General features: G+C 34.9%; 3 protein-coding genes and 1 long non-coding RNA gene across 8 annotated transcripts; 1 reads left to right on the top strand and 3 right to left on the bottom strand.

Annotated features, from left to right (window-relative positions):
* Window positions 1-27: 27 nt before the first annotated feature.
* On the bottom strand, window positions 28-6754 carry LOC147764054 (uncharacterized). The gene is made up of 4 exons (XR_015334813.1): window positions 6602-6754; window positions 4329-4391; window positions 998-1039; window positions 28-412 (listed from the first exon to the last, which is right to left on the bottom strand). It is a non-coding gene; the product is annotated as an uncharacterized LOC147764054 (long non-coding RNA).
* Window positions 6755-7641: 887 nt separating this feature from the next.
* On the top strand, window positions 7642-13408 carry LOC106164163 (rhodopsin kinase grk7-a-like). 2 transcript variants are annotated; one of them, XM_087001584.1, is made up of 9 exons: window positions 7642-7803; window positions 9734-9808; window positions 10297-10403; window positions 10659-10760; window positions 10932-11073; window positions 11418-11596; window positions 11876-11995; window positions 12213-12260; window positions 12847-13408. In XM_087001584.1, the coding sequence occupies exons 2-9, from the start codon at window positions 9764-9766 to the stop codon at window positions 12869-12871; spliced, it is 768 nt and encodes a 255-aa protein (XP_086857710.1). In that variant the 5' UTR covers window positions 7642-7803; window positions 9734-9763; the 3' UTR covers window positions 12872-13408. The 2 variants fall into 2 exon arrangements, with proteins under 2 accessions (XP_086857710.1, XP_086857711.1); XM_087001585.1 differs by lacking the exon at window positions 7642-7803 and having other exon boundaries at window positions 9455-9808.
* Window positions 13409-14094: 686 nt separating this feature from the next.
* On the bottom strand, window positions 14095-23200 carry LOC106161584 (carbohydrate deacetylase). 4 transcript variants are annotated; one of them, XM_087011965.1, is made up of 6 exons: window positions 17890-18258; window positions 17172-17345; window positions 16553-16698; window positions 16189-16288; window positions 15661-15832; window positions 14095-15414 (listed from the first exon to the last, which is right to left on the bottom strand). In XM_087011965.1, exons 2-6 carry the CDS (start codon window positions 17341-17343, stop codon window positions 15105-15107), a joined length of 900 nt encoding a protein of 299 aa, XP_086868091.1. In that variant the 5' UTR covers window positions 17344-17345; window positions 17890-18258; the 3' UTR covers window positions 14095-15104. The 4 variants fall into 4 exon arrangements, with proteins under 4 accessions (XP_086868091.1, XP_013394034.2, XP_086868081.1 ...); XM_013538580.2 differs by lacking the exon at window positions 17890-18258 and adding an exon at window positions 23058-23200 and having other exon boundaries at window positions 14096-15414; XM_087011955.1 differs by lacking the exon at window positions 17890-18258 and adding an exon at window positions 22822-23051 and having other exon boundaries at window positions 14096-15414.
* LOC106164253 (uncharacterized) lies at window positions 18418-22734 on the bottom strand. Its single transcript, XM_013542109.2, has 2 exons — window positions 22533-22734; window positions 18418-21464 (listed from the first exon to the last, which is right to left on the bottom strand). Exon 2 carries the CDS (start codon window positions 21455-21457, stop codon window positions 18785-18787), a length of 2673 nt encoding a protein of 890 aa, XP_013397563.2. The 5' UTR covers window positions 21458-21464; window positions 22533-22734; the 3' UTR covers window positions 18418-18784.
* Window positions 23201-24327: the final 1127 nt, after the last annotated feature.

Below are 24327 nucleotides of genomic sequence, written 5' to 3'. Positions count from 1 at the left end.
TGATTTCTAAATGACTTTTAATGGTGAATTAGTGCAAAGCTAACATTTAAATTTCAAGCGTATCCAACTCAAAATAAAATCTGTTACATTGGCTATAACTGCAAGGTCAAACATGAACTGGAAATAGTAAAATTGGTGTAATTAAAATATAAGGGTATTCGAAACTTTAGAAATCTATATACATGTATCTCATCCCCTAAAGAATGAGGTAATTTAAATATAGCAAAAAGTTAATTGTTTCTTAAGAGACTACGTATGTTTTTTTTTTATCCCAGAGACATATAACACCACTGGAAAATCTTCAAAACCATCAAAAGGAAATGTTTTCTACAAGTGTGAATAATACTTTTTTATACTTTCAAGATCCTCCCACTTCTCAATTTTCAAACTACATTTGGGTTTATTATCCAGGCTAAAAATAAAGCCATATTAGCAGATTAATTATACTTAAATACATGTAAATGCTATGAACCAATTCCTTCTGACTCTAGATAACTAAACCAACTGAAGATGAACACAAGTTCCATTATGCCACTTTGGCCTTCATTAAAGTAATCCAATAATGCAGTAAGCACTCCAATCTGCAGATCTGCACCAGACCAGCTATTGTATCTATTGGTTAATTAAACTGTTCCAATTGTAAGAACTTTAAGATATTTTCATGGTAGACATCTGGCAATTTTTAAAAGAGGTGGACATATGAGCACAAGTAATTGCAGGAAATTTGTCATCAATAGCTAAAATTATGACTAGACTTTATGTGAAAAATGTATATTTGCCATATCAGAGACAACTCTAGCATTTTATATAATAACTAATAGCTTGGTATGTGCTGTAAATAAAAATAATTCCTAATTATAGTCTGATATCCTGTATATGGTACTGAAGAACCCTTAATTGCCTCAGTTATCACAACCTGCATGCTAATATAATTATTCAAGCACAATTATATCAAGTTCACCAGTTTGCACTTACAAAACGAAGTCATTGTACATACCAAATTGTAATTTGCAATTGCAACTGCCTTATCCCATTTGATCTGAAATGTATAGTAGTATATACCAAAATTGTGTATTTACAAAAAATTGATTTAAACTAGAGGATCAGAGAGGCGATACCGCCTCCGAATATTGTACCACCAGCTGGAGCAAGCACATTCGTATAGACCCCCACATACACAAAATAAGGGACACAGCCACCAGTTTTGTGCTTGACAAGCTGTAAAAATGCAATCAACAAGAATTTTTAAACTATTGCAAAAATATATATATGGTACAATCAAATTTAAGTTCTTCATAAGGTAGGTCAAGGGTCAATTTCAAGGTCACAGTAAATTGCCAGTATATGACTTCCTATTCAAGTTCAAGAGTTACTATGGACCTATCTCTGTCAAGTTTGAAGTTAAAAGAGAAAGAAATTAGCAGAGTTCAGTGCATGATAAAAAGTAGGTCAAAGGTCAATTTCAAGGTCACACTTAGATTGCCAGTATAGGACTTCCTATTCAACTTCAATAGTAACTATGGACCTATCTCAGCCAGTTTTGGAGATAAAAGGGAAGCAAAATTTGCAAAATTCAGTTCATGGTGAAAAGTAGGTCAAAGGCCAATTTCAAGGTCACATTTAGATTGCCAGTATATGACTTTCTATTCAAGTTCAATAGTAACTATGGACCTATCTCTGCCAGTTTTGGAGATAAAAGGGAAGCAAAATTTGCAAAGTTCAGTTCATGGTGAAAAGTAGGTCAAAGGTCAATTTCAAGGTCACATATAGATTGCCAGTATATGACTTCCTATTCAAGTTCAATAGTAACTATGGACCTATCTCTGCCAGTTTTGGAGATAAAAGGGAAGCAAAATTTGCAAAGTTCAGTTTATGGTGAAAAGTAGGTCAAAGGTCAATTTTGAGGTCACATTTAGATTGCCAGTATATGACTTCCTATTCAAGTTCAATAGTAACTACGGACCTATCTCAGCCAGTTTTGGAGATAAAAGGAAAGCAAAATTTGCAAAATTCAGTTCATGGTGTAAAGTAGGTCAAAGGTCAATTTTAGGGTCACATTTAGATTGCCAGTATATGACTTCCTTTTCAAGTTCAATAGTAACTATGGACCTATCTCTGCCAGTTTTGGAGATAAAAGGGAAGAAAAGTTTGCAAAGTTCAGTTCATGGTGAAAAGTAGGTCAAAGGTCAATTTCAAGGTCACATTTAGATTGCCAGTATATGACTTCCTATTCAAGTTCAATAGTAACTATGGACCTATCTCTGCCAGTTTTGGAGATAAAAGGGAAGCAAAATTTGCAAAGTTCAGTTCATAGTGAAAAGTAGGTCAAAGGTCAATTTTAAGGTCACATTTAGATTGCCAGTATTTGACTTCCTATTCAACTTCAATAGTAACTATGGACCTATCTCAGCCAGTTTTGGAGATAAAAGGAAAGCAAAATTTGCAAAATTCAGTTCATGGTGTAAAGTAGGTCAAAGGTCAATTTTAAGGTCACATTTAGATTGCCAGTATATGACTTCCTATTCAAGTTCAATAGTAACTATGGACCTATCTCTGCCAGTTTTGGAGATAAAAGGGAAGCAAAATTTGCAAAGTTCAGTTCATAGTGAAAAGTAGGTCAAAGGTCAATTTTAAGGTCACATTTAGATTGCCAGTATATGACTTCCTATTCAACTTCAATAGTAACTATGGACCTATCTCTGCCAGTTTTGGAGATAAAAGAGAAGCAAATTTTGCAAAGTTCAGTTTATGGTGAAAAGTAGGTCAAAGGTCAATTTTAAGGTCACATTTAGATTGCCAGTATATGACTTCCTATTCAAGTTCAATAGTAACTACGGACCTATCTCAGCCAGTTTTGGAGATAAAAGGAAAGCAAAATTTGCAAAATTCAGTTCATGGTGAAAAGTAGGTCAAAGGTCAATTTTAATGTCACATATAGATTGCCATTATATGACTTCCTATTCAAGTTCAATAGTAACTATGGACCTATCTCTGCCAGTTTTGGAGATAAAAGGGAAGAAAAATTTGCAAAGTTCAGTTCATGGTGAAAAGTAGGTCAAAGGTCAATTTCAAGGTCATAGTAAGATTGCCAGTATATGACTTCCTATTCAACTTCAATAGTAACTATAGACCTATCTCTGCCAGTTTTGGAGATATAAGGGACTAAATGTTATAATTTTGGAGTTACCATAATGTGCCTTAAATTTCGTACAGAAAAAATTAATTAAAATAAAGAAAATGTCATTTTGGTCAAAATTCTTGAAATAGGAGGTGCTCTGAAGTTTCAGAAGTTCAAATTTGATGAAATAATGTCATTTTTGAACACAAGTTGTCTGCTTTGCCAAGCCTTATGTTTTATTTTTCCAGAGTTCAAAATTTATTATCCATTACCGTACTGCACATTTTGCTTTTACCACCAATATGTGCTTTTTGATACAGCGTAACTCGAAAACCGTATGGAATACAAAAAAAACGAGACCACCTCCAGTGTTGGGCTTTACATGCTCTACAAAATGCAAAAAAGAATGGGTTTCTAGCATTAACGGTTCCCGAATTAGAGACAGTTTTTAGTTTCGGTATCTTATGGCCGCTACTCCCGTGAAAATGCACCGATTGACCCCAAATTCATGGAGATGAAAGATGACCTGAAGGGTAACACTTTCCAATAATATTATTGGTTAAGTCTGTGTGGTGTCTGAATAACAGGGCAAAAAAAATTTTTTTCGTAAAAAATTTCATTTTTTTGAAAATTTTGGCCCATTTGACCTTGAAGTAAAGGTCAAAGGTCAAATCCAAGGGTATATTTGAAATCTACACATATGACTTTTGGAAAGTCGTCTATAGAAATTTTTCCCATAACCCCTTCCGTAGGGTAGATAATTAGCATTTAATTTTGCCATTTTTAGACAAGGGTGCATTGCAATGAGTGCCACACCCAGACCCCAATACCGACAAAGCCCAAATTTTACGTGGAACGAGTTGAGATTATAGGTGACCTAAATCCATGAGATGGGTACGGGGGCCCTTACCGTCTAGGAGGAGAAGCGGTAACGGTAGCCATCCGGCGGAGCCAACGGAGCCGGCGGAGCCGGCGGAACGATCCGGACGGGACCGAAACCATGTGTACCGCCAGCGCTAACGCTGGTGGTACAATAATTATTTAAAAATCCATTTTCTTTCAAAGACATGTTAGTTTCCCTTTTAAGGAGTGGAATATGTATTCATGTCCACACAAAGCAATTTTACAAAAAATTAAAATGCTAAAAGTTTGTGCTACCATTAAAAAAGCCACAATATAAAGGTATTTCTTTACATTAAGATTCACTCACCTTTGGTATTCTGCTGTGGATTAAACAGTTCTTTAACACACATATTCTGTTACTTCGTGCCTCCTTAATTAAAAAAAAAATACACATATTTCAAAACAAGCAGACTTTTGAACTGATTTTTATACTTTTTAAAATTACATCTGATATATCTGGAATAATAGTAGAACATGACATCATGTTAAGCCAATATCATCCATTTCTAAATGCTTACAATTATGATATGCAGAACTAGTGTCCGGTATATAATTAAATGTGCAATAAAAACATTATATGGGGTGGTCAAAGAAAACCCTACCCAAGTTGATCGAGAGCATCAGAATGGCAAAGCTGGCACAATATATTGTACCACCAGCCACATTAAGGTCAATCACAGACATGCTGAAAACTTTTCAGAATGGCCAGACATTTGGACAGGCAGTAATGAAAAATTTGACGGACCGAATGGATTTTTGTCGGACCGAAATCACTCTATTCGTTTGAGACAGATACTAACAGTAAGATTAGGTAGCTTACTTTGTTTGTGAATGTGATAGGTTTGAAATGGAAGAGAAAACGCTTTAGGTTTTAAATATTTTTATTAGTGAAGTATGTCGAATGATGACTGTCGATTCAAAATTGAGGTTCTTAAAACTGTCGGTGCTTTGGACCGACCAAGTTCAATTTTTTACTGGTCCAAACAAATTTTCCCAGTCATGACTGATTGGACCGACAGCTTCAGCATGTCTGCAATCAAGTTAAATGGTATGTTATAAACTATTTCTGTTTTAGTTGTGGAGAAATAGGGACTGGTAAATATGATAAGTGCATTTAATGTACAATTTCCTATTCAAGTTCAAAAGTAACTATGAGTGTATCTCTGTCAGTTTTGGAGATTTAAAGGCCAAAAAAAAAAAACTGCACTTCATGGTGGGAAGTACCTAGTAGTTCAAATTTGGAATCATTCCCAGAACCTATCGTACTAACTGTGGATCGATCTATCTCAGAGGGGATTCTCGCTTAATTACACTCAACTTAAGCAGCTTAGATGTCTGTCACGCCTACTGAAGCTGCTAGGGAGTAATTAATTATCACTTTGCAGCTTCAGTAGGCATGCCAGACATCTAAGCTTCTTAAGCTGAAAACAATTTAGCAGGAAACCCCTCAGAGATGGATCGAAGCTGTTAGATCAATCTAGGTATGGGAACCCAGTCTTTGAGTTTATCTCTGCAAGTTTTGAAGATATATATATATATATATAAGGGCCAGAAAATTTGCAAAGCTCAGATCTTGGTGAAAAGTACATATTGGTCAAAGGTCAAATTCAAGGTCATATTAAAATTGACATAATTTATATAATTTGCTATTCAAGTTCAACAAGTAACTATGGGTGTATATCTGCCAGTTTTAGACATATATATGGGTAGGAAATTTTGTAAAGTTTAGTCCATGGTGAAAAGTCAAGAATGAGTCAATGAATGAGTCAAGAATTTGCTTCCAGCTGAGACTAGATTTGGGAAGTTCCATCCACATCTGATATATTACATGTAATAATGTAGACCCTATAGGCCTACACAATGCCACAGTGAAGACAGTGAATGCAATTTAATCGCTCAACCACTAGTACAGTACAAAAGAGATAGAAGAAAGAATAACTTATATGAGTGAAGGGGGTACTGTAATCATGTGTATGTGTCAGCTGATGTGTACTAGCAGATCTGACAAAAACCAGTCTGAGTTACTGAAGGATTATTTTTAGTCACCCAAGATAACCAAACCAGTCATAGAATGACGTCAATTTCAATGGGTCAGAAGCAACTGTGCTAAAAATATGAAAAGTTTTACAATTTGGAATGCAGTCTATTTCCAATTTAATTTTTAGTTTGTAAGATTGCACGATATTTCAAAGTGAGAATCTAACAAGTGTGGTGAGGGTACATGTACACCCTATGTGCAAAATCAACAATTGCCCGTGTTACCAAGTTACTGTTTCAGCATATGCACTACTGGTATGCAATGTCTCTTGCATTCCTACTCATGTTTTTTTATATTAACTGAGCTTGGTAAACTATTGAACCCAATATTCTGAAAGAAATTGCAATTACAAAAAAGGTAAATAACCGTGGTAAAAGCTGATCATCATAGACTTTCCAATGGGAGCGAGTGTCCAGTTTCGACTCAAAGTCAAGAAACTGAACATGCATCGGGGGCATGAATGGTAGATTGTCACTGGCTGGATATATTTTCAATTAAAAAAACACTGCAAATAGGTGTTGAAAATGAAATTTGTTTTTTACCTTCTTAACAACTCCCCAAGTTTCAACATCACTGTTCAGTGAAAAATATTCATCTGGTCATATCTTGTATGCGTTTCACGGTCCACCATGTTGGATTCTCGATTGCGGTAGAGAAGACTGTTAACTCGGTCAAATCAGGTCAAATCAGGTCAAATCGCGAAGACCCAGATATGGGACATCCTGAACTTAGAGCGATTGGCAGTATCAATTTTGCAGTATTTCCCCCATAACTCTTTGATTTTCAATTTTTTTTTTCAAATTAATTTCTGTGGTGACTTTGACCAATGTCTCCGCTACCCAATTAGGCCTAGATTCACTGGCCTACATGTAGATCTAAATTAGTTAGAAAAGGGAATTATATAGTCTTTATGCCTTCCAAATATTATGAGAACCTAGGTTATCACTGTGGTGAATTAAAAATTAGTAAGGAAACTCCAAACTAATTTTTAATTGCAGATGTAGGGGCCTATTGATCCAAGTCACTACAGAGGTCGTAACTTAATTTTGATTAGCATTGAAAATTGGAGAGTTTATACATGTATATAGGGTAAAGTACCGAGCGATACATCAATTAACACAGGGCGAAAACGTCAACTGGCAAAATCATCTATCCTTAAAGTTAAGAATTAAACTAAGATTTAAAGTGGGAATTAAAAATAAACAAGTAAGAATGGTTAAGTAGACAAATAAAAGGTAACGTAAAAGCTAGATTAAATAATATAATAAGAATAATAATTTTTCAACGGCCCTTACCTACGACAAGAAGTTTTTTTTTGTTCCGTTAGTTACTTAGACTCTGGAGATAAACCGACAAGTGATCAAGAGGACTTGGGAAAATGGCGACAAGATCGAGTTTGAGAATCTTTATTACAACAGCAATTTTAGCTCTAAGAATTCAAAATGATATAGCTCTTTCAATGAGGGTCCCATAATGGGGGGGGGGGGGGGGGGGGTCGCAGTTCACGGAAAATAAAATCATCAATTCACGAATCACAGTGAACATGGACATATTTAGGTCCAAGCAGTGAATAAAGTTTGATTCATATCTCACTGATTATGAGGGTCGAAAATCATGAAAATCGCGAATCACCTGGTATAATGACTTCGTTTCAGATAAAAAGCCGCAGTCACTAGTCTCGGAATGGGATCACGCTAAATTAGGAACGTTTCACGCACCTCGGGGAAAAAAGTGGCTTTCACAGGTAACAAAAATGCACAACGGAACCCTCGGATTCGGGTGCTTCAAGGATCACGCTAAACACCCAAACTAAATATAGAGGTGGATTTCACATTCTGAAATATCAAAATAATAAAATTAAGTGCATTGGAAGTTGTATTCAATTTTTTAAAACATATATGTATACTAAAGAAAAAATCCACGGCTCTCTCAATTTTACATAGATCTACTTTCAATTTTTACCATTGCTATAGGCCTACATTATGTCAGGAGCCAAATGGTAGCGTATGTCCCGGTAACATATGTTATAATTTTATATTTTTATATTGCGTTCCGATATATTTTGTAGTGATTCAATCATGGTAAGTTATATATGACGCATGGATGCTTTTATAAATATTTTAAAACTGTAACTCAAGGGGCTTTGCACCATGGTTAATACTACGTAACAAATGTTCCCCCGAAAATTAATTTGTCAGAAAGTTTCACCTTGCCCAAGTAGGCTACTTGGTACAATAGGAAACAGGTTTTTCTGTTGCTGACTGAAAATATTTTTGATGCCATGATAGTTTGACATTTCTGATATAAAATTTGGACCACGAATGGAAAATAGTTTATTTAATGCTCATTTTACTGTCAGTGGGGTGTATCGCACCCCCCCCCCTCACCCCATTTATAACATTCAGTGACAAGCAAACTTAAGTCATTTAAAAAAAGTAACTGCTCTATACAGAAGATTATCATATTTTTACAACGTAATACTTAAAGGTGAAATATAGAAGAAAAAATGGTGATGATTGAGTTTTTAAAATGAGTAAAACGTTTCCACAGACCGTAAAAACTGGTCTCACACTGAACTGCTGTCCTCAAGTTTTCTTACCCTGTCACGTTATATATGAATATTTTACGCTGTGTGTCGAGATGCCACAGTAGAAAAATGCCATTGAAATGACTGATTTAAATGCATCATAGTTTATATATAGTTTAATCATAATTATCATAATTAGGCCTATAACCAAAATTATAATTATAATTATAATAGTAATTATTATTGTTAAGCTTTACTATATATGTTGTACTTATGATACCATTTTGAAGAATGATATCCCAAAATTTATTAAGGGTGTAAGTTTTCCCTCCGGAATGCGCACCCAGTCGCAAACAAAGGTGAGGTGAGGTGATTATTCTGCATATTGACAAAAAACTACATAGACTAGACGAAGAATTGGTTCCAAGAAGATGCGAGCTGTCAATCTATTTTGAGAGGACAGCCTTTAATTATTAGTGCCTTTTTTAACGGAATTCTAAAGCGTATATTTCAGCTTTAAATTCTATTCATATCTATTCAGTTAGTTAGTTTATGCTGCGCACGTCTAACATGATACTTGAAAAATTGGTTTTTACCTTTTTCCAATACCAGAATACGTGCATGTGTGAATCACGTGAAAAAAAAAATCCTTTTAAGGTAAAACAAATTGTGACGTCATTGACCCCTGCCGTCGTTGCGTAGTAACGCAAAATCTATCGCAGACACACTGCAGCGCAGGCGAAAAAAAATGCAGAGATTTTTGTTTTACTAAAACAAAGCAAAAATGATAATTACGTCGCAAATGGCCTTTTTAGGCATGAAATGCATCTACAACTTTATTTTTCACAAAGAAACATTTGAACTAGAATACGAGGTGAGTTGCTGTTTTAAAAGGAGTAAAAAGGGAGAGTCACAAGCTCGGTTTGTATGAAACTTTGTAAAAATATTATGTTAGAGTTCTCTTTTTACCAGCATTTTGCTGACATTAAACAAAATTATATTTGCATAATTGCAAAGTGGAACTGATTTACATGCAATGTGATATAGGCCTACACTTCAACCTTAAAGGTAATCAAAGGAAAATAAAAAATAGTTTCGAATTTCAGAAGTATGGATAACGATTGAATATCTTTTAAATAAAATCCAGGTCGAAGCTCTTTTCCAACAGGATGACACGATGCTTCCGATCTTAGGACGCGGAGGATTCGGCACAGTGTTCAAGGTATTGTGAGGTTAACAAAAGTTATGTTTGGGTAATGGCAGGAGCGACAACAGTAGAATAATATTACTTGGAGTAATGGCCATAGTTATTGTAGAAACAGTTATGTTCATAGTAACAGCACAAGGAACTTTGGGCACACAATGTTTCCAGAATTATAACACTTTCGCTTAATTGCGAAGGAATACCATATCTAAAAACCATCTCCAGAATCAAGACCAATAAACCCCTTCTTTAGTTTTAAGCTATTATTTGAGTCACTCTCGTGATGGAGGCTGATATACATATATATCAACGACAAGAATAAAAATTAAGAGATCGAAAAATTAGTTTATAGACCGAAATCATATAATTTCGTTATTTAAGGTTCACTGTCTACCTTGCCGATAAATGGAATAAAAATTATTTTACTATATCAGATACTAAAGCACAAAGCAGCGTTCAAGCAAGTATATCCCACTTTTAAAACATTCCAAATATTCTTTATTTAGTTAAGAAACAACCTGGCTATGAAGGTGCCAAAATGCATGGAATACAGCTACCATATCCGAGAAGAAGTGATCGTTATGAAGCTGGCGCACAGCGACTTTATTTTGGGGTATTTGAACTGTTGTATATATTTGTAACCCATTTGAAAATTTTAATTCATTTACACGGTAGTAACCTTTGTTAAATATATGTTATATTTTAAAATGTTGATACATATCTTCAGATGTCTTAAGATGATAAACAGTTCATGCGAGGTTCTAAAATCATATAACAAAAAATAAGAGTGTCAGTTGAGACAGAGACTCAGCTGGCGTAAAAGAAATTGAAGAAAGATGTTTAAATTTGTGAAAACATTTGGTTCCAGGCTTGTCCATTCTTTTGGTGTCAGGCCAGAGCTAACGGTCTTGATTTCGGAAATATGTCCAATGGACCTGGAGGCCCTACAAGAATACTGCGAAAGAAATTTGTAAGTTTTTTTTCTTTTTGCAAATGCGCAGATTACTTTCATATTCTCTAGTCTCCTTTTTTTTAATGGCAAAGATATCCATATGATTTATATAATCCCCAGAATAAACGCAATTTTCCATATTTTTGACTAGAGAAGTTAATAATAGAGTTACTTTAATTCTTTTTTTAGCGACGCAGTTCCTCTCCGGATGGTGCAATTTATTGCCACGTGCGTCTGTAAGGCAATTGACCATTTACACCAACTGAAAATGGCACATTTCGACTTAAAATGCACCAATGTCTTGATCAGTCAGCAAGGGATCCCCAAACTGGTGAGCTGTTCGCTGGCAACATCTTTGTTCGAAAAAAGTTTGAATCTGAAAAAATGCTAGATATCATTTTATTTCTATTTTGATATCTCTCCGATAAATTTTATTGGCTAAATAAACCCTTATCTTATCTTTTATCGATATCAGATAATATGTTAAATAATAATTAGCTTTTCGATCTAACTGGATTTTTACGTCCGTAGCATAGCACATGAAATGGAGATTATGACCGACAGAACTTGTTATTCAGTTTTCTTAGGCTTAAACGTTAGATCTTGTCTACGCTATATACTCTCTTTTGTTCTCTCCTTTTTTTTCATTCATTTACGAATATTTATGTTTTTCAGTGTGATCTGGGGTCGGCTCACCCATTGACCGAGGATGGGAAAAGTATTTGGGGACCGGGATTGGTGAACTTCACCCTCCTTAAAAACCTGACCCCTGAAGTCCTGACTGGCACCTCCGCCTCCTGGAAAGTAGATTTCTATGCTCTTGGTGTCATGTTGTTTGAGTTACTCGAAGGCAGGTAAGAAGGGGACGTTCGAAGTTACCATGATTCAGAAACTGGTTGCCATTTTGGTGTCAATATCAAATATTTTGAAAGACTACTGGACCAAATACACACTAACCTCCGCTATTACTGCGAGTAAACTTAACAGGTAGTTATAATATAGTTTTTCATTTGAAGGAAAATTGCATAATTATAGAAATGGAGCATTTTGCATTCCATACCTATCAGAATAATGCATATCAATGAATATCTACTAGAAAGACGATTTCTAATAAGTCTACTCGATCTATTCAGACACCCTCTGTGGATTGAAGTTCCCAGCAAGCGTGAAGCCACTCGGAAAATCTTGCATGGAACCATCATCTACACAGATACGGATTATGTCTTCAGGGACCTTATTGACGGTCTTGTTTGGTGTGTAATACGTTATTGTGACTATTAGTAATCTTATGTGATGTATATGTTTGAATGTTGGTTTATAACTGTGAAAAACCTTACATATTTTAAACCCAGTTTATGCATCGTTCTGTTTGACATAAATGTGAATAATGTTCACATTTAGTCTTTTTAAAATGTCTAAAGATTTCTATACGCCATGTAAATATCTAAATGCGTTTTCCCTTTTTTTCAGTAACTTGGACCAAAGACTGGACAATATTGATGATATCTTATATCATGAGTAAGAATCATTGATAATTTTTTTCACTCAAACATTCATGAAAGCTTCTTTATCATGAGCCAAACTTTCTAATACGCATCAATTATTTCTTGCTAATTTTGAAAATTTGATCAGTTAATCTTATTTATTATTTTGTTTTATTCTATTCTTTTTATTTATTTATTTATTTATTTATTTATTTATTTATTTATTTGCTGCAGTTGGCTATTCGACTATTACGTAAATGACTTTCCAGCCGACTTGGTCACTTCTCCCATCTTGAGCATTGCTCAGGTAAAGGGTCGCTTGAACTCTTTTTTTTTTTTTTTTCGCATAAATGCAGCTCCAAACAAAATTAATTGGCCAAATGAATGGCAAATGAGATAAACCTGGACCGATTTAAGTATATTTACATCAATAAAAACAGCGAAATGGCAACGAAATTGTACGTGACGGACACAAAATTCATAGCTTACAAATGTTTACTGCAGAACACCAGATGCACTGTTGGTATAACATATTTGAATTCTGTATTTTACTTTAGCTAATTATATTCTTTTCTTTTATTCTTCAATTTATTATTATCATTATTATTTTGTCTCATTAGGAAGTTATGGCCAACGATGAGTTAGTTTTAACACTTCTGAATGAACGCAGCAGAAGCGTACACAATGAAACCAGTGAATCCGACTCCGATTTGGCGGACATTCTGGCCTTTTACAACGAAGCCAGCGATGGCTAGGAGACTTCTGCCGACTGACACTTCACTTTCAACATTTATTATCAAGCAGCTATCTCTATAAACTTATATTATTTACAGACGTTAACAAGTGTAAATCGGTTTTAATATAACATGAAGTCGTGGGCAGTATTCACATAACAAAAGTATTGCAAGTACCTCATATTATCCATATTGAATGTCAACATTTTGAAAATCTACATAAAGTGGGGCTATATGCATGACAGATACAAGTACATAACAGAGTATTGATATCATGGGTTATAGGTTAATTGCTTCCCACTACCTTCTAATTTTTCCTTCTTGTGTATTTTTGTTGCATTTTTAGAATGCATTGGCCCATTTTTTAAATATATATACGTGCCAAAGCAAAATATTGTAATATAAGTAGTATTTCAATAATAAAACAGATGTTGAGAATTTACCCAGTAAACAAAAGTACAGGACACAGAAAACAATGTTCGTATATGAAATTATTTACAGGACGCGGTGCCTGCACTGCTATGAAACTAGTGTTCGTTAAAACGCAAATATTCCTGTCGGGAAATCTGGGAAATAGGTCTACATTTGCTCATGATGTTAAATGAGAGGCTCGACCAGTTAAACCAAAATGTCTTAGGGCGCATTCCCATAGATTTTAGATCGATCTATCCCCGTGAGGAGTCCCACTAGATTACTGTCAGATAATCCGGTTTAAATGTCCGTCCCGCCTACTATAAGCTGTAAGGGGATGATTAACTTTCGTGCCCGCTCGGCTGACAGCTATTTAGCGTGAACCCCCAAGGAGTTTGGTCGATCTAGTTGGATCGATCTAATCTCTGGGAATGGGGTCTTAAACGAAACTCACATAGTCGGCAGAAAGTGACGCATTGTAATTTAAAATATTTAGTTATAATATCAGTCTAACCTAAACGCGCTTTTCCTACGAGAGATAAAAAACATTCGTACTGTAAATTATGAAACCTTGTTTTTATTTTTTTTTCTGAAAATTATTTTCTATAACGGTAACAACAATAATCTAATGGAAGCTAACAGTACTTTTTCTGTACATATAATCACTTTGGTCTGCTAACACCTATTAAATAAAATTGAAAACTGGGTATATTACGAGTAATACTGCACCGTTCACCTACCTTAACATTGAGGATACTCACGAAAAAAGCACTTAAGGCAATTTTGGGAGAGGTTTAAACAGCTCTTTAAATATGAAAACGTTCATTTTACAAACAAAATATATTGCAATAATGAGCATATAAATTATAAACAAGTTGTAGAAAGGCTTATGAACTGACAGAAATCGAAAACATAAAATTAGACAAATTTAGTTGCATATGAAAATAGAAACTTGCACGTAAATCAATTGGTATCTCTGTACGATTATTTTGTCAAAGCTCCGAAGTTGGTCATCCCTACAAATCAACCGACAAATGAATATCTCTCAGGCGGAAGTCTTTGCAAGGTAACAAGTGAGACTAGAAGGAGATGTATGTTGCAGGCTATGGTGGGGAATAATAACAGCTATTTTTTTTTCTATTTTTTTTATTTCTCATCTGTATCTTATTTTTCTCAAGAGACCCATTTTTTATTGGAGACCTTCACCAGGATCACCAGGTATGGGTTGAATGGGGAGAGGGGGAGGTTAATAATGACAGTGTTTTTTCATTTCCATGGACCTAGCAGAACTGATGAAAGTCTTCACAAGGAAAGTTGCTGATTACACTACATGACCTGTGTATCAGTGTGTTTCAGTATCCTGTTTTAAATAACTTTGAAATGAAATATTCTCTACACGTATCACAAAACTTATATTAAAGTAAATTTACATTAAAAAAACAATGAATAGTGGTGTATGTCTTTGCCACAATCACAATAAAATGTTAAAATATACACCTTTACTTTTTCTGTATGTCTGATTATTCTGAAAATGACATAATGATAACAGAGTTCCACTGATTTCAAAACTAGACTATTTCATAAAAAAAAAAAAACATTGATACAGGTATTGTATACTATTGGCAAATTACAATAGTTTCCTTCAAAGTAAATGAGATCAGTTTTTTTGTGTTCCCTGGAAAATTATGACAATACTACTGCATCTCTGTTTACTTTAACTTCATGCCTTTTTCTCACAAATCTTGAAATGAGATCAGTTCTATACCTTGCTCTTCATAGAACTGTCTCATGGCTGGACTTGTCAGAACTTGAACTTCATGCAATCTGTCTGCTGACTTAGCAAAGTCATCTGGTCCTTGCCCAAAGCCACCTTGGGGGTCTAAATTTGGATACCCAGGGTGGACCATTAGTTCACATGACACCAAAGATTTATCGTTATTAATGTTATTATCTGGTGAAAAAATTGCTTTCAGTGCACTCTGGATTCGTTCCTCAGTTATTTCATTGCCCATGGTGGTCATGCCCAGGAAATGATCAGTTGACCTGACAATTGAAATAAATCAGTTGTGAAAGCTGAAAGGATAAGACTATGAATGGAAAAAAGAATTTGCCGTAAGGGTCACATCTTTTGTTAAATATATCAACCTAAAATAACTTTCTCTATTTATTTATTCCATTAATAATTTGTATACCAAATTTTAATGAAACGGAGAGTCATTTAAACCTTTTTCAAAGAGTCTGGCTTCAGGCTCACTTTAAAAACTGTCTGTTTCTCACAAAAATCCTCACCTGATTCCACTCTGATAAAACAATTCCTTGGTTTCTACTGCACTGTTCACAACTGAAGTGAAGAATTGTTTCCAGTCACTGGGAAGCCAGGGTGCAGAGAGATCCTCCACTGGAAGTCTGGTGCATGAAATTTTGTGACTAGATAGGACTTCAGCAAACACTTCCCTCACTCCTGAATAATAGGAGTCGAACACTTTTATATTTACCAGGTATTTAACAGAGATGTCACAAAAACACAGAGATTTAATTGGGTCTACATAAAAAATATATCTACCAGTTTTATAACTGAACCTTACATTAAAAATTGTATGTAAAGCATTATATGTTAACAGGATTTTTCACTAGAATTTGGGGTTCATACTGGACTAGTAAATTTGATATAATTTTCAAGTCACATTAAGTCACTGTATAGAGGGTCTGCCATTTTTCCAGATAGTATGTCAAGGACACCCCCCCCCCCCCCAAAAAAAAAAAAGTTGCACTTGTGTAAACCATGCTACTGGCCAACAAGTTCTGAAGGCTACCTACCATCCAGGGTGTGGACATGCTGATGTCCATCTACATGATGTGGAAGATGACCACACAAAGACTGGAACTTCTGGAGCTGACTTTCTAATTCTAACTTCACCTGCAGTAAAAAAATTCCAATTGAAATTAAATAATAATTCTGCATGTGTGTGTGTGTGTGTGCATGTGTGTATCATCCAGATCACACATAATTCTACCTTCCAATTAAAAGCATTGCTTTATATCTATTTGATACAATCCAGGATCAGAAGCCATAAGGATTATACCAAGTATAGCATTTTTCCAATAAAAAAGATGTAAGCTCTCAAATCACAAAAATAAATTACATAATTTAACTGAAAAAAAAATACTGAATGACATTGACCTCTTTCATATCCACTTTCTGTGCTTGTAAAGCTTCTCTGAAGCCCATCTTTCCTAACATCATGCCATTTGCATCAGTGAATGTGCAGCCACTGGTCTGAAGTGACTGGCAAACTGGCTGCCCCTCAGTCATGTTGAAGTGTAAACCTGCCAAAAAGTTATATGTTAAGATTAGAGTAAAATAAAACCAAACTTTTATGTAAAAATATCAGTGAAGTATAAACATTAAGTTGTAGTCAAATTATACCAAAGTCTGCTGTTTAAATATCAGTGAACTATGGTATCATAGCATCATAAAACAGACTCATTATCTTTGTTTGTCTCTATACGTTCTAGGTCATTTCTTGAAAGGCACATATATGTATGGAGAGCATAACATTGGTTGATTTCAATTTTAATCAGAAATTGTGGATTCTGTTATATAAACAATCTATTTTGGTCGACATGAGTTGTTAGAAATTTTGTGCTGTTTTCTATTCCTTGTTATTATATATTTTTTTCAACTTAAAACCATGAAAACTATGTAGAAAAAGCAAATGAACCAGTTTTTCACTAATTTGACTGGTCTCTGCACTGTGGAGTTGTTTTAAATATCCTACATTACCTCCACTTTCACTTACCAACAGGTATATTGTACTCAAAGATAAGTTCAGCAGCTTGTTGGGCAGCTTGACCACTGACCATCAAGGTCGTACTTGTAACAGCCCCTGCCTTGTAACATTCTACAATGCCCTTGTTCCTCTCCTCACAGTAACCAAAGTCATCAGCATTGATGATAAGATGCTTCTTCATTCCTGCAAAAAAGCAGATTCAGTATTTAATTAAATTGATTACAAAAGGGAATATTTGGATCAATCTAACATAACAGTGGCAATAACTGAGAGAATGTCATTTATATAGCCATTTTGTTTTATCAAATAGATAAAATGAAGAGAAATCATGAATACTTAACTCACTATTTACATTTTAAGTCACAAAGAAGTAAGAAATTCTGCTACTTAAATCAAATACAGCAATTAATTGCTTAAAAGCATTATATGTGCATTCATTTCTCTCATCCACAAATACACACAAGCAAAAGGGACAGCACAGAAGAATTTTTTTTTCATATTCCTAAAAGGCAAATGGCTATTTTTCATGGATTTCCTAACATTTTGAAAAAACAACCAATACTCTGTGTTGTTTAACTTTGTATGAATGAGGAATAATAATGTTATTGGTAATTTGGGATTGGTGACAAAGAGTGGTCATAATTGTATAACAGATATGTCCATCAAACATGTCCTTATGGGGAAATCATTCATTACTTGATTAAGTTACTTATATATATATACTCACTTTTCTCATAACAGGAGGTACAGCATGGGAGAAAATTGTTTTTTATATTTTTTTAATGCAAATCATGATAATATTTTTTGAAAATAAAGCAAATTCATTTCAGAACTTAGTTGACTAAAGGTTGATTGTTTGGTTTTAATGGGAGTCTTGTCTAAGGGAACATTTAATACAGTAATTTTTAATATTGGCTGCATTTCCCTTGATAAAGTCATTCTTTATCCATCAATTCTTTTCTTTCTCATGAACTGCACACAGTGTGACGAGAAAAAACTGCTGCACAATTGAGACCAAATATAATTTTTTTAGGATTAAAAAAAGTTGAAGAATACACAATAAAATAAGACATAAAAAACAAGATCACAACTGGCTAAATCACACATTTCCCTTTTTTTAATATTGAACTTTCCAGACAAAGAAAGTTGGTACATAGTAATTTATAGGTAAGTTTTTTTTTTTTTTTTTTTGCTTGAATTTAACTTTTTCCTAAAGAATACAAAGAATACAAAGTCTCCAATCAATATAGCACTATTTTGTTTTTTCACTCTTTTTATTCATTTATCTATTTATTGTTAAAAGGAGGGCACCATGCATCATCAAATAGAATGCATGCACAAAATATATTTAAAGACCATCCCCAAAGTAAAAAATTAAAAATAAATAAATAAATAAATGTGATGTTATCAACAGTATTTTAATTACAAGCATGATCCCTGTTACAGTTTTTGAAATGACAGCGAGTTCGATAAAATGTTTTATGTATATTCAAGTATAATTAATATCCAATCATTATATGTGGCAAATATCATAAATATTCAAATATTATATATAGCCTTGTGAAACAGCCACTAATAATTTGTCAAAAATAATTCTGTATCATTTATCGGGATCCTCTAGATTACAAAAACTGAGTGCACCACAGTAAGTCATCTGTATGAATTAATGGTATTGTTGCCTTGTTCATGATGAGACTGAAGCAAAATTTGCAAATAGGGGAGTTTGCATGCAAAGAAATGATTTTCTTGTATGGGGACATCTGAACAACAAATCTAGAATGGTCAAGCTCAAAATTTGTAAGAGTGCGATTGATGAAGTCATCTTTGTTGTATTGTGCTTGCATACAGATGACACATGTAAACACCCCATGCTGAATGAACAAATCTTGATGCACTGAACATATTGGGAGCTCTTTGTTGGTCAGCTGAGTGTACTCTTTCCTAAGCTGCATGAAGTCCATAATCTTTTTGGATGATGCCGGCACAGAGTGTGCTTTCTCAAGGGCTGCCTGGATTTGTTTTGCCGAGTAGAATTGAATGTGCATAACATCTGATGCTTTCAGTGCAGGACACTCAAAAGGATACAGGTCCAACAATGCCATTTTTTCAAAACTACAACTGTTAGTTGACAAACTTTCAGGTTGTCCACCTGTCACATTTTCTGCATTGAGCAATGTATTGCTCCATCTATAGTTTCCTGATATTTCAACTGAAGGCAAGTTAAAGATATGTTGATCTCTGTTCCCTGTATCACTTCCATGTAATACAGTTTCTAAGGAAGACCTTGGCTGCAAAGACTCCCTCTGGGCTGATATATGCGCATTATCTGTCTCCATGTCAGCAGTGGTCGAGTCGGCAGTTTCCTCCTTAACCTCCACCTCTGAGATATTATTAGTGTCAATTATTGGCCTGTGAATAGCGTTGTCTTTCTCCAGGTTTGACACCATGATTTGATTCTGCTCTGAACTCAAGAGTGACACACGGTTGACACAATCCTCTGCAGCATAAGAAGCAACCAGTCCAGACTTTGTGGGGTGACTTAACAGTCCACCATTAATAAAATTTGAATTATATTTGGGCTGGCTGATTTCTCCCACAAAAGGACCAGCTCCTACTGACTCAGAATGCTCCTGGTTTAATGATGGGCTTTCTGTTTCATCGTCAACTGGTTCGCATTTGATCTGGAACTGACACCAGTCTTCTGACTGCGTGTTTACTTCTGTGCCTTGGTTATCACTACTGCCATTCATACTTGGTGACATTCTGTTAATGCCAACTTGGTCAGATTCTCCAGTGACTGTATGTTGGGACGGATTTGAGCTTCTCTTGCTTTCTATGACTCTAGGCAGAATTATCTGTCTCCACAGACTTTTTAAAGTTGAACCTTTGTGTTTTTCTTTTGTCTCTCCTGACCCAGGATGTGAACTGACATGATCACTTTCACTGTCAGAAGGCACAAAGTCGTCACTCTCATCTTCATTTTCTTCTGAAGCAGCCAGTGTCAGCACTTTTTTGGCTTTTTCTTTGGCTTGGCGAGAGAGTCTCTGCACAGCACTGTTAGGTGATGAGGCCAACACATGACCAATATTTTCATTATCATTTTTCTTTCTTGGCCAAAGATGGGGACTAGCACAATCACTTCCACTGTCAGAAGGCACAAAGTCATCAGAGTTGAGATCCTCTTCATCTGTGTCAGCCACAGTTTTCACTTTTTTGCTTTTTGCTTTAGCAGATGGTGTCGGAGCACTCTTTTTTTTAACTCTCCTGCCTGCAGCATTTTTCTTCTGTTTACCTTGTGAAGGGAATGGGGTTTTAACTTTCAGAGGATCTCTTTTGGCATCAAGCAATTTTCTCCATTTCTCCATGGCAGATGGCACTGGACTTACATTCTTAGCAGACTGACTCAGCCTAAGGAGCAGCTCACTAGCAGACCCAGTGTCTGCACCTTGGGGTTGGATGTTTCCTTTCTGTAAGGCGATTGACTGCATCAAAGTTGATGCCCAAGGCAGGGTGGTAGCGTCAAGTTGTCCAACATTCTGTGTACTCTCTGCCTCTCTTATCCTCAATGAGTTAGTGAAACTCGGACTTTGAGAAAAAGGCTGGGACTTTTTGGTTGTGGTGGCACTTAGTAACACAGCACTGAGAAGAGGGTGTGTTGAAGTGGTACACTGGCCACCATTACTGACAGATTTATTCACCTGTGGATTTGGTTGTGCTTCAGGGTTGGATATGGTTTTTTCAACATTGCCGTTTTCTTCCAGTTTGATGTTCTGCTTTTTCTCTGGATAAGAGTCCTCCAAATGACCCATTTTTCTTTTTCGGTCCTCCTTATAACTTGAAAAGGGGCTTTCTGCTGAATTGTCACCAGTTTCAATTAGTTCTTTGTTCTGAATAAAATCTTGTTGGCTTGTGTCATGATATTCTGAAGTTTTCTTTCTCTTGTCCATAATCATTCTTTGTAAACTGCTATGCATGCTGGCTCTTTCTTCATTTGATGGCTGTTTGGGGGAATCAAAGGAGATAGCGCTACTGTTATTGTCAGACTGTTCTAGTAAATTTAAATTGCCATTTGATTTTTGCAGCATAGAAAGCAGAGTGGTATGCTTTTCTTCTAAAGGTGAACTTCTATATGTTGTCTCTGATTTTGAATTGATAACATCTATCATTTGGGGGAGAAGATGTGGAACATCTAGGCTGTCATACTCTTGTTTTATTTGAAGTAACAATGAGTTCACAGGATCTTCGCTCTTCTGCCAGTCTTCTTCTTTATCTTGAATTTCTTCAGCAGAAGCCATGGTTACTCTATCAGGAAAAGAAAAAAACTTGTATAATGAAGTGACTATTACTATGCCTGTTTATTACAAAACTTATATCAATACAGCATATATGGATAAATGTTTCAAAAATATATGCCAAATAATAAATAACTTAATAATTATTAAAATAGAATAAAATGATGATCGATTCAACTATATTTTAGCACCAACTACTAGCTGTGTCCAAGAAATTAATAAGTTGCCTTAGCAAGGGTCTCCCGAGTGTTTTTCTAGACTTTACTTTTCTCTTTACACAAACATCCATGTGATTTTGAGCCAAAAAGTCAGTTGGCAAATTTCCTGAATACCCTCAACAATTTTCTTCCCTTAAATGAAATTTTAAATTAAGAAATAAAGTATAAATTTAGATTTATATTTATCATTTTTCTTTGGTTTTCTTTAACAATAAACCCATAGATTGCTTTCTTTTGGAATTAAAATGCAATTTTAATTTTTACGGTTTCAACATTTATTTTAATTGTCATTTAATTTGGCATATTTTAGGAATATTATATAATAGATGGGAAGATCTGAGACAAAAGTTTATCTTATGTCCTATCTTTCTTTCTTCCCTTAATCTTTGTGCAGCAGTGGTGTTAAAGTTAAATTAACCTTTTATCAAGTGCGTAAACAATTTTATCTTACTACCAGTGTAAGATAAACATGCTGGCCTACTAATATGAACCGGTTTTGTGCTGCCCCCTGCAGGGCAACCCCAACTACAGGGACCATGCAACACTAGCAGGCCAAAATGATCACTGTGATCATGGGACGTAGCCATGCCCATTCATCACAACTTAAAAACTTATTACATATTTCAAATCTGATTTCAGTGATGACAGAATAGCTGTCACATCATATACAACGATTGGCTATAGTAACGTTATTCCGCCAAGCCATGGTTATCGTTAATTTTCACATCCTGTTATTGTAATATGTTATTTATCTGGGTCGTAACCTTATATCCACATTGAGTGCATTTCTTTGCAAGCAAAGTTCAGAATTGCTTTTCACAATGCCTAACTAAACAAAATAAATTGAAAAGAAAAGATACCTAGAGTTCAATTCAGGTTTCCTTTCTCTGCCGTAGTCAAACTTCAACCTGCTGCTGCCGTGCCATTTGCATGACCTCGCTCCATGACCTTCGTCTCGTAGGCAAGTCCTTGAACCCTTGACCTTTACCCTACATTTGCTCTGTTACGATTAGATGTTTTCTCCGTAGTGCGAGCGTTACATTGCCAGATATTAAATCGATTAATGTATAACTTTTACTGAATCATTTTTTAAAGCTGAAATACATGGAATTGAGACTAGATACTGTATCAGTTAAGGGGCCTGTATACCTACGTGTTGTTGACCGCTGATTGACTTGCCCAGGTATCTCGAAGACGAGTTACTTTTAGGTTATTTAGGGTCAGTGCTTTCAGCCCTGCACTGTTATGTAGTTCACGCGCGGTTAACAGGACAGGTTATTTAACCATCCAGGTTTCGCTATATATAAACACTGGAACCGACTGCATGGAAAGCACTTCCCCTTTGTTCACACTTAATTGGGTCGAATCTTAGCGGTTTAACCTACCTCACGCACACACTGATCATGACGGATGACGATTGCCCTAGATATACTTATCTAACTTGTTAATTCTTGATTAGGCCCAATATTAAACAATGGCCTTTCACTCCAGGTACATTGTACTTGAATGTAAAAATGTGTGAATTTAACAACGTTAGTTGTAAAAATTTGCAGAGAACTTATTAAAACAGAGAAGCATTTGTTAAATTCAGTATATTGCCTACTTGTAAATATAGGTGTAAAACCTGTCATTTCACAAACGATACATATGGGGGATATGGTAAGTAATGCGGGTAAGTCAGCCTAATGCAAATGCTCATTAGGGTCATATAACAATGTTTACTTCTTTTTTTTTTCTATAAAAAAAATGTTTACTTCTTTTGTAGGCCTTTTATATATACTGGTATAACACCAAGTTTACATTTTGTACAGCAGTATGGAATCAATTCTTTTAGATGGCATTGGCCCCATTTATGTAAATTATATGTGCCAATTAAAGCATTATGTCATCATCTGATATGTTTCAAAGCTGTCATATCTGGGATATTCTGGACTAATCTAATTTGTCCTAAAAAAAAAAAAAAAAAAAAAAAAAAAATTGGTGGTGGCTACTGGCTGGTCACTTACAACTGTGCACCATGCTCCCCACATGCTTCATACCAATCAACTTTGACAATTACCTAAGAGATTGCCTCACATGCCCTATGTCTTCCAACCCAGCACAAACGCACACATACCAAAAAATTTAAGGGATAACAACTGTTCATTTTGGCAAAAAAAAAAAAGAATTTTCCTGGGGTAAACAGCAGTTGTCCCATACTTACCAATGGATAATGAATCCATTTTGACATTCAAAGTTAGTTCCTGTTTTTTTTTTTTTTTTTTTTTTTTTTTTTTAAAGTTATTTTGTAATAATCTCTTACGAGATTATTACAGAGTATAGCCATCACTGGAGGTCACGTGGTCAGATGCCATGCACATATTTCATATTAATTACTGTAACTGCTGTTTTTTTGGTAAAATTAAATGTTATATTTCTATGTGTTGTTTACAGTGTATTTATTGTGAAATGTAGATCTCATACGAAGAGTTATCTCTTTAAATATATAAAATAAAAATAAAAAACAACGTTGCCTCATTTAATTACGAAATTAACTGTTTTTAATGCTTTGGAAAGAAATGCCACTTTTTTTATTGGAAAAGCAGAAAGTAAGATTTTTATTGCTTTAACATTTAAACACATTGAAATATGATGTTGGTTTTCAGTAATCAAATC

The sequence above is a fragment of the Lingula anatina genome, chromosome 1, assembly GCF_051362555.1.
Source record: "Lingula anatina isolate TDL-2025a chromosome 1, LinAna3.0, whole genome shotgun sequence".
In the NCBI taxonomy this organism is placed as follows: Eukaryota; Metazoa; Brachiopoda; class Lingulata; order Lingulida; family Lingulidae; genus Lingula; species Lingula anatina.
The sequence above is the reverse complement of the archived record's forward strand: the minus strand, read 5'-3'. Positions and strand labels throughout refer to the sequence as shown.

Excerpts from the sequence above, each read along its gene's own strand:
- LOC106161584 (XM_013538580.2), bottom strand. The coding sequence starts at position 17,343 with ATGAAGAAGCATCTTATCATCAATGCTGATGACTTTGGTTACTGTGAG. Across the intron at positions 16,289-16,552 it reads AGAAAGTGGATATGAAAGAG|GTGAAGTTAGAATTAGAAAG; the intron begins GTCAATGTCATT and ends TTTTTACTGCAG. Across the intron at positions 15,833-16,188 it reads GCATGTCCACACCCTGGATG|GAGTGAGGGAAGTGTTTGCT; the intron begins GTAGGTAGCCTT and ends CCTATTATTCAG.
- LOC106164253 (XM_013542109.2), bottom strand. The coding sequence starts at position 21,457 with ATGGCTTCTGCTGAAGAAATTCAAGATAAAGAAGAAGACTGGCAGAAG.
- LOC106164163 (XM_087001584.1), top strand. The coding sequence starts at position 9,764 with ATGCTTCCGATCTTAGGACGCGGAGGATTCGGCACAGTGTTCAAG. Across the intron at positions 11,597-11,875 it reads TTTGAGTTACTCGAAGGCAG|ACACCCTCTGTGGATTGAAG; the intron begins GTAAGAAGGGGA and ends CGATCTATTCAG. Across the intron at positions 12,261-12,846 it reads GATGATATCTTATATCATGA|GAAGTTATGGCCAACGATGA; the intron begins GTAAGAATCATT and ends TTGTCTCATTAG.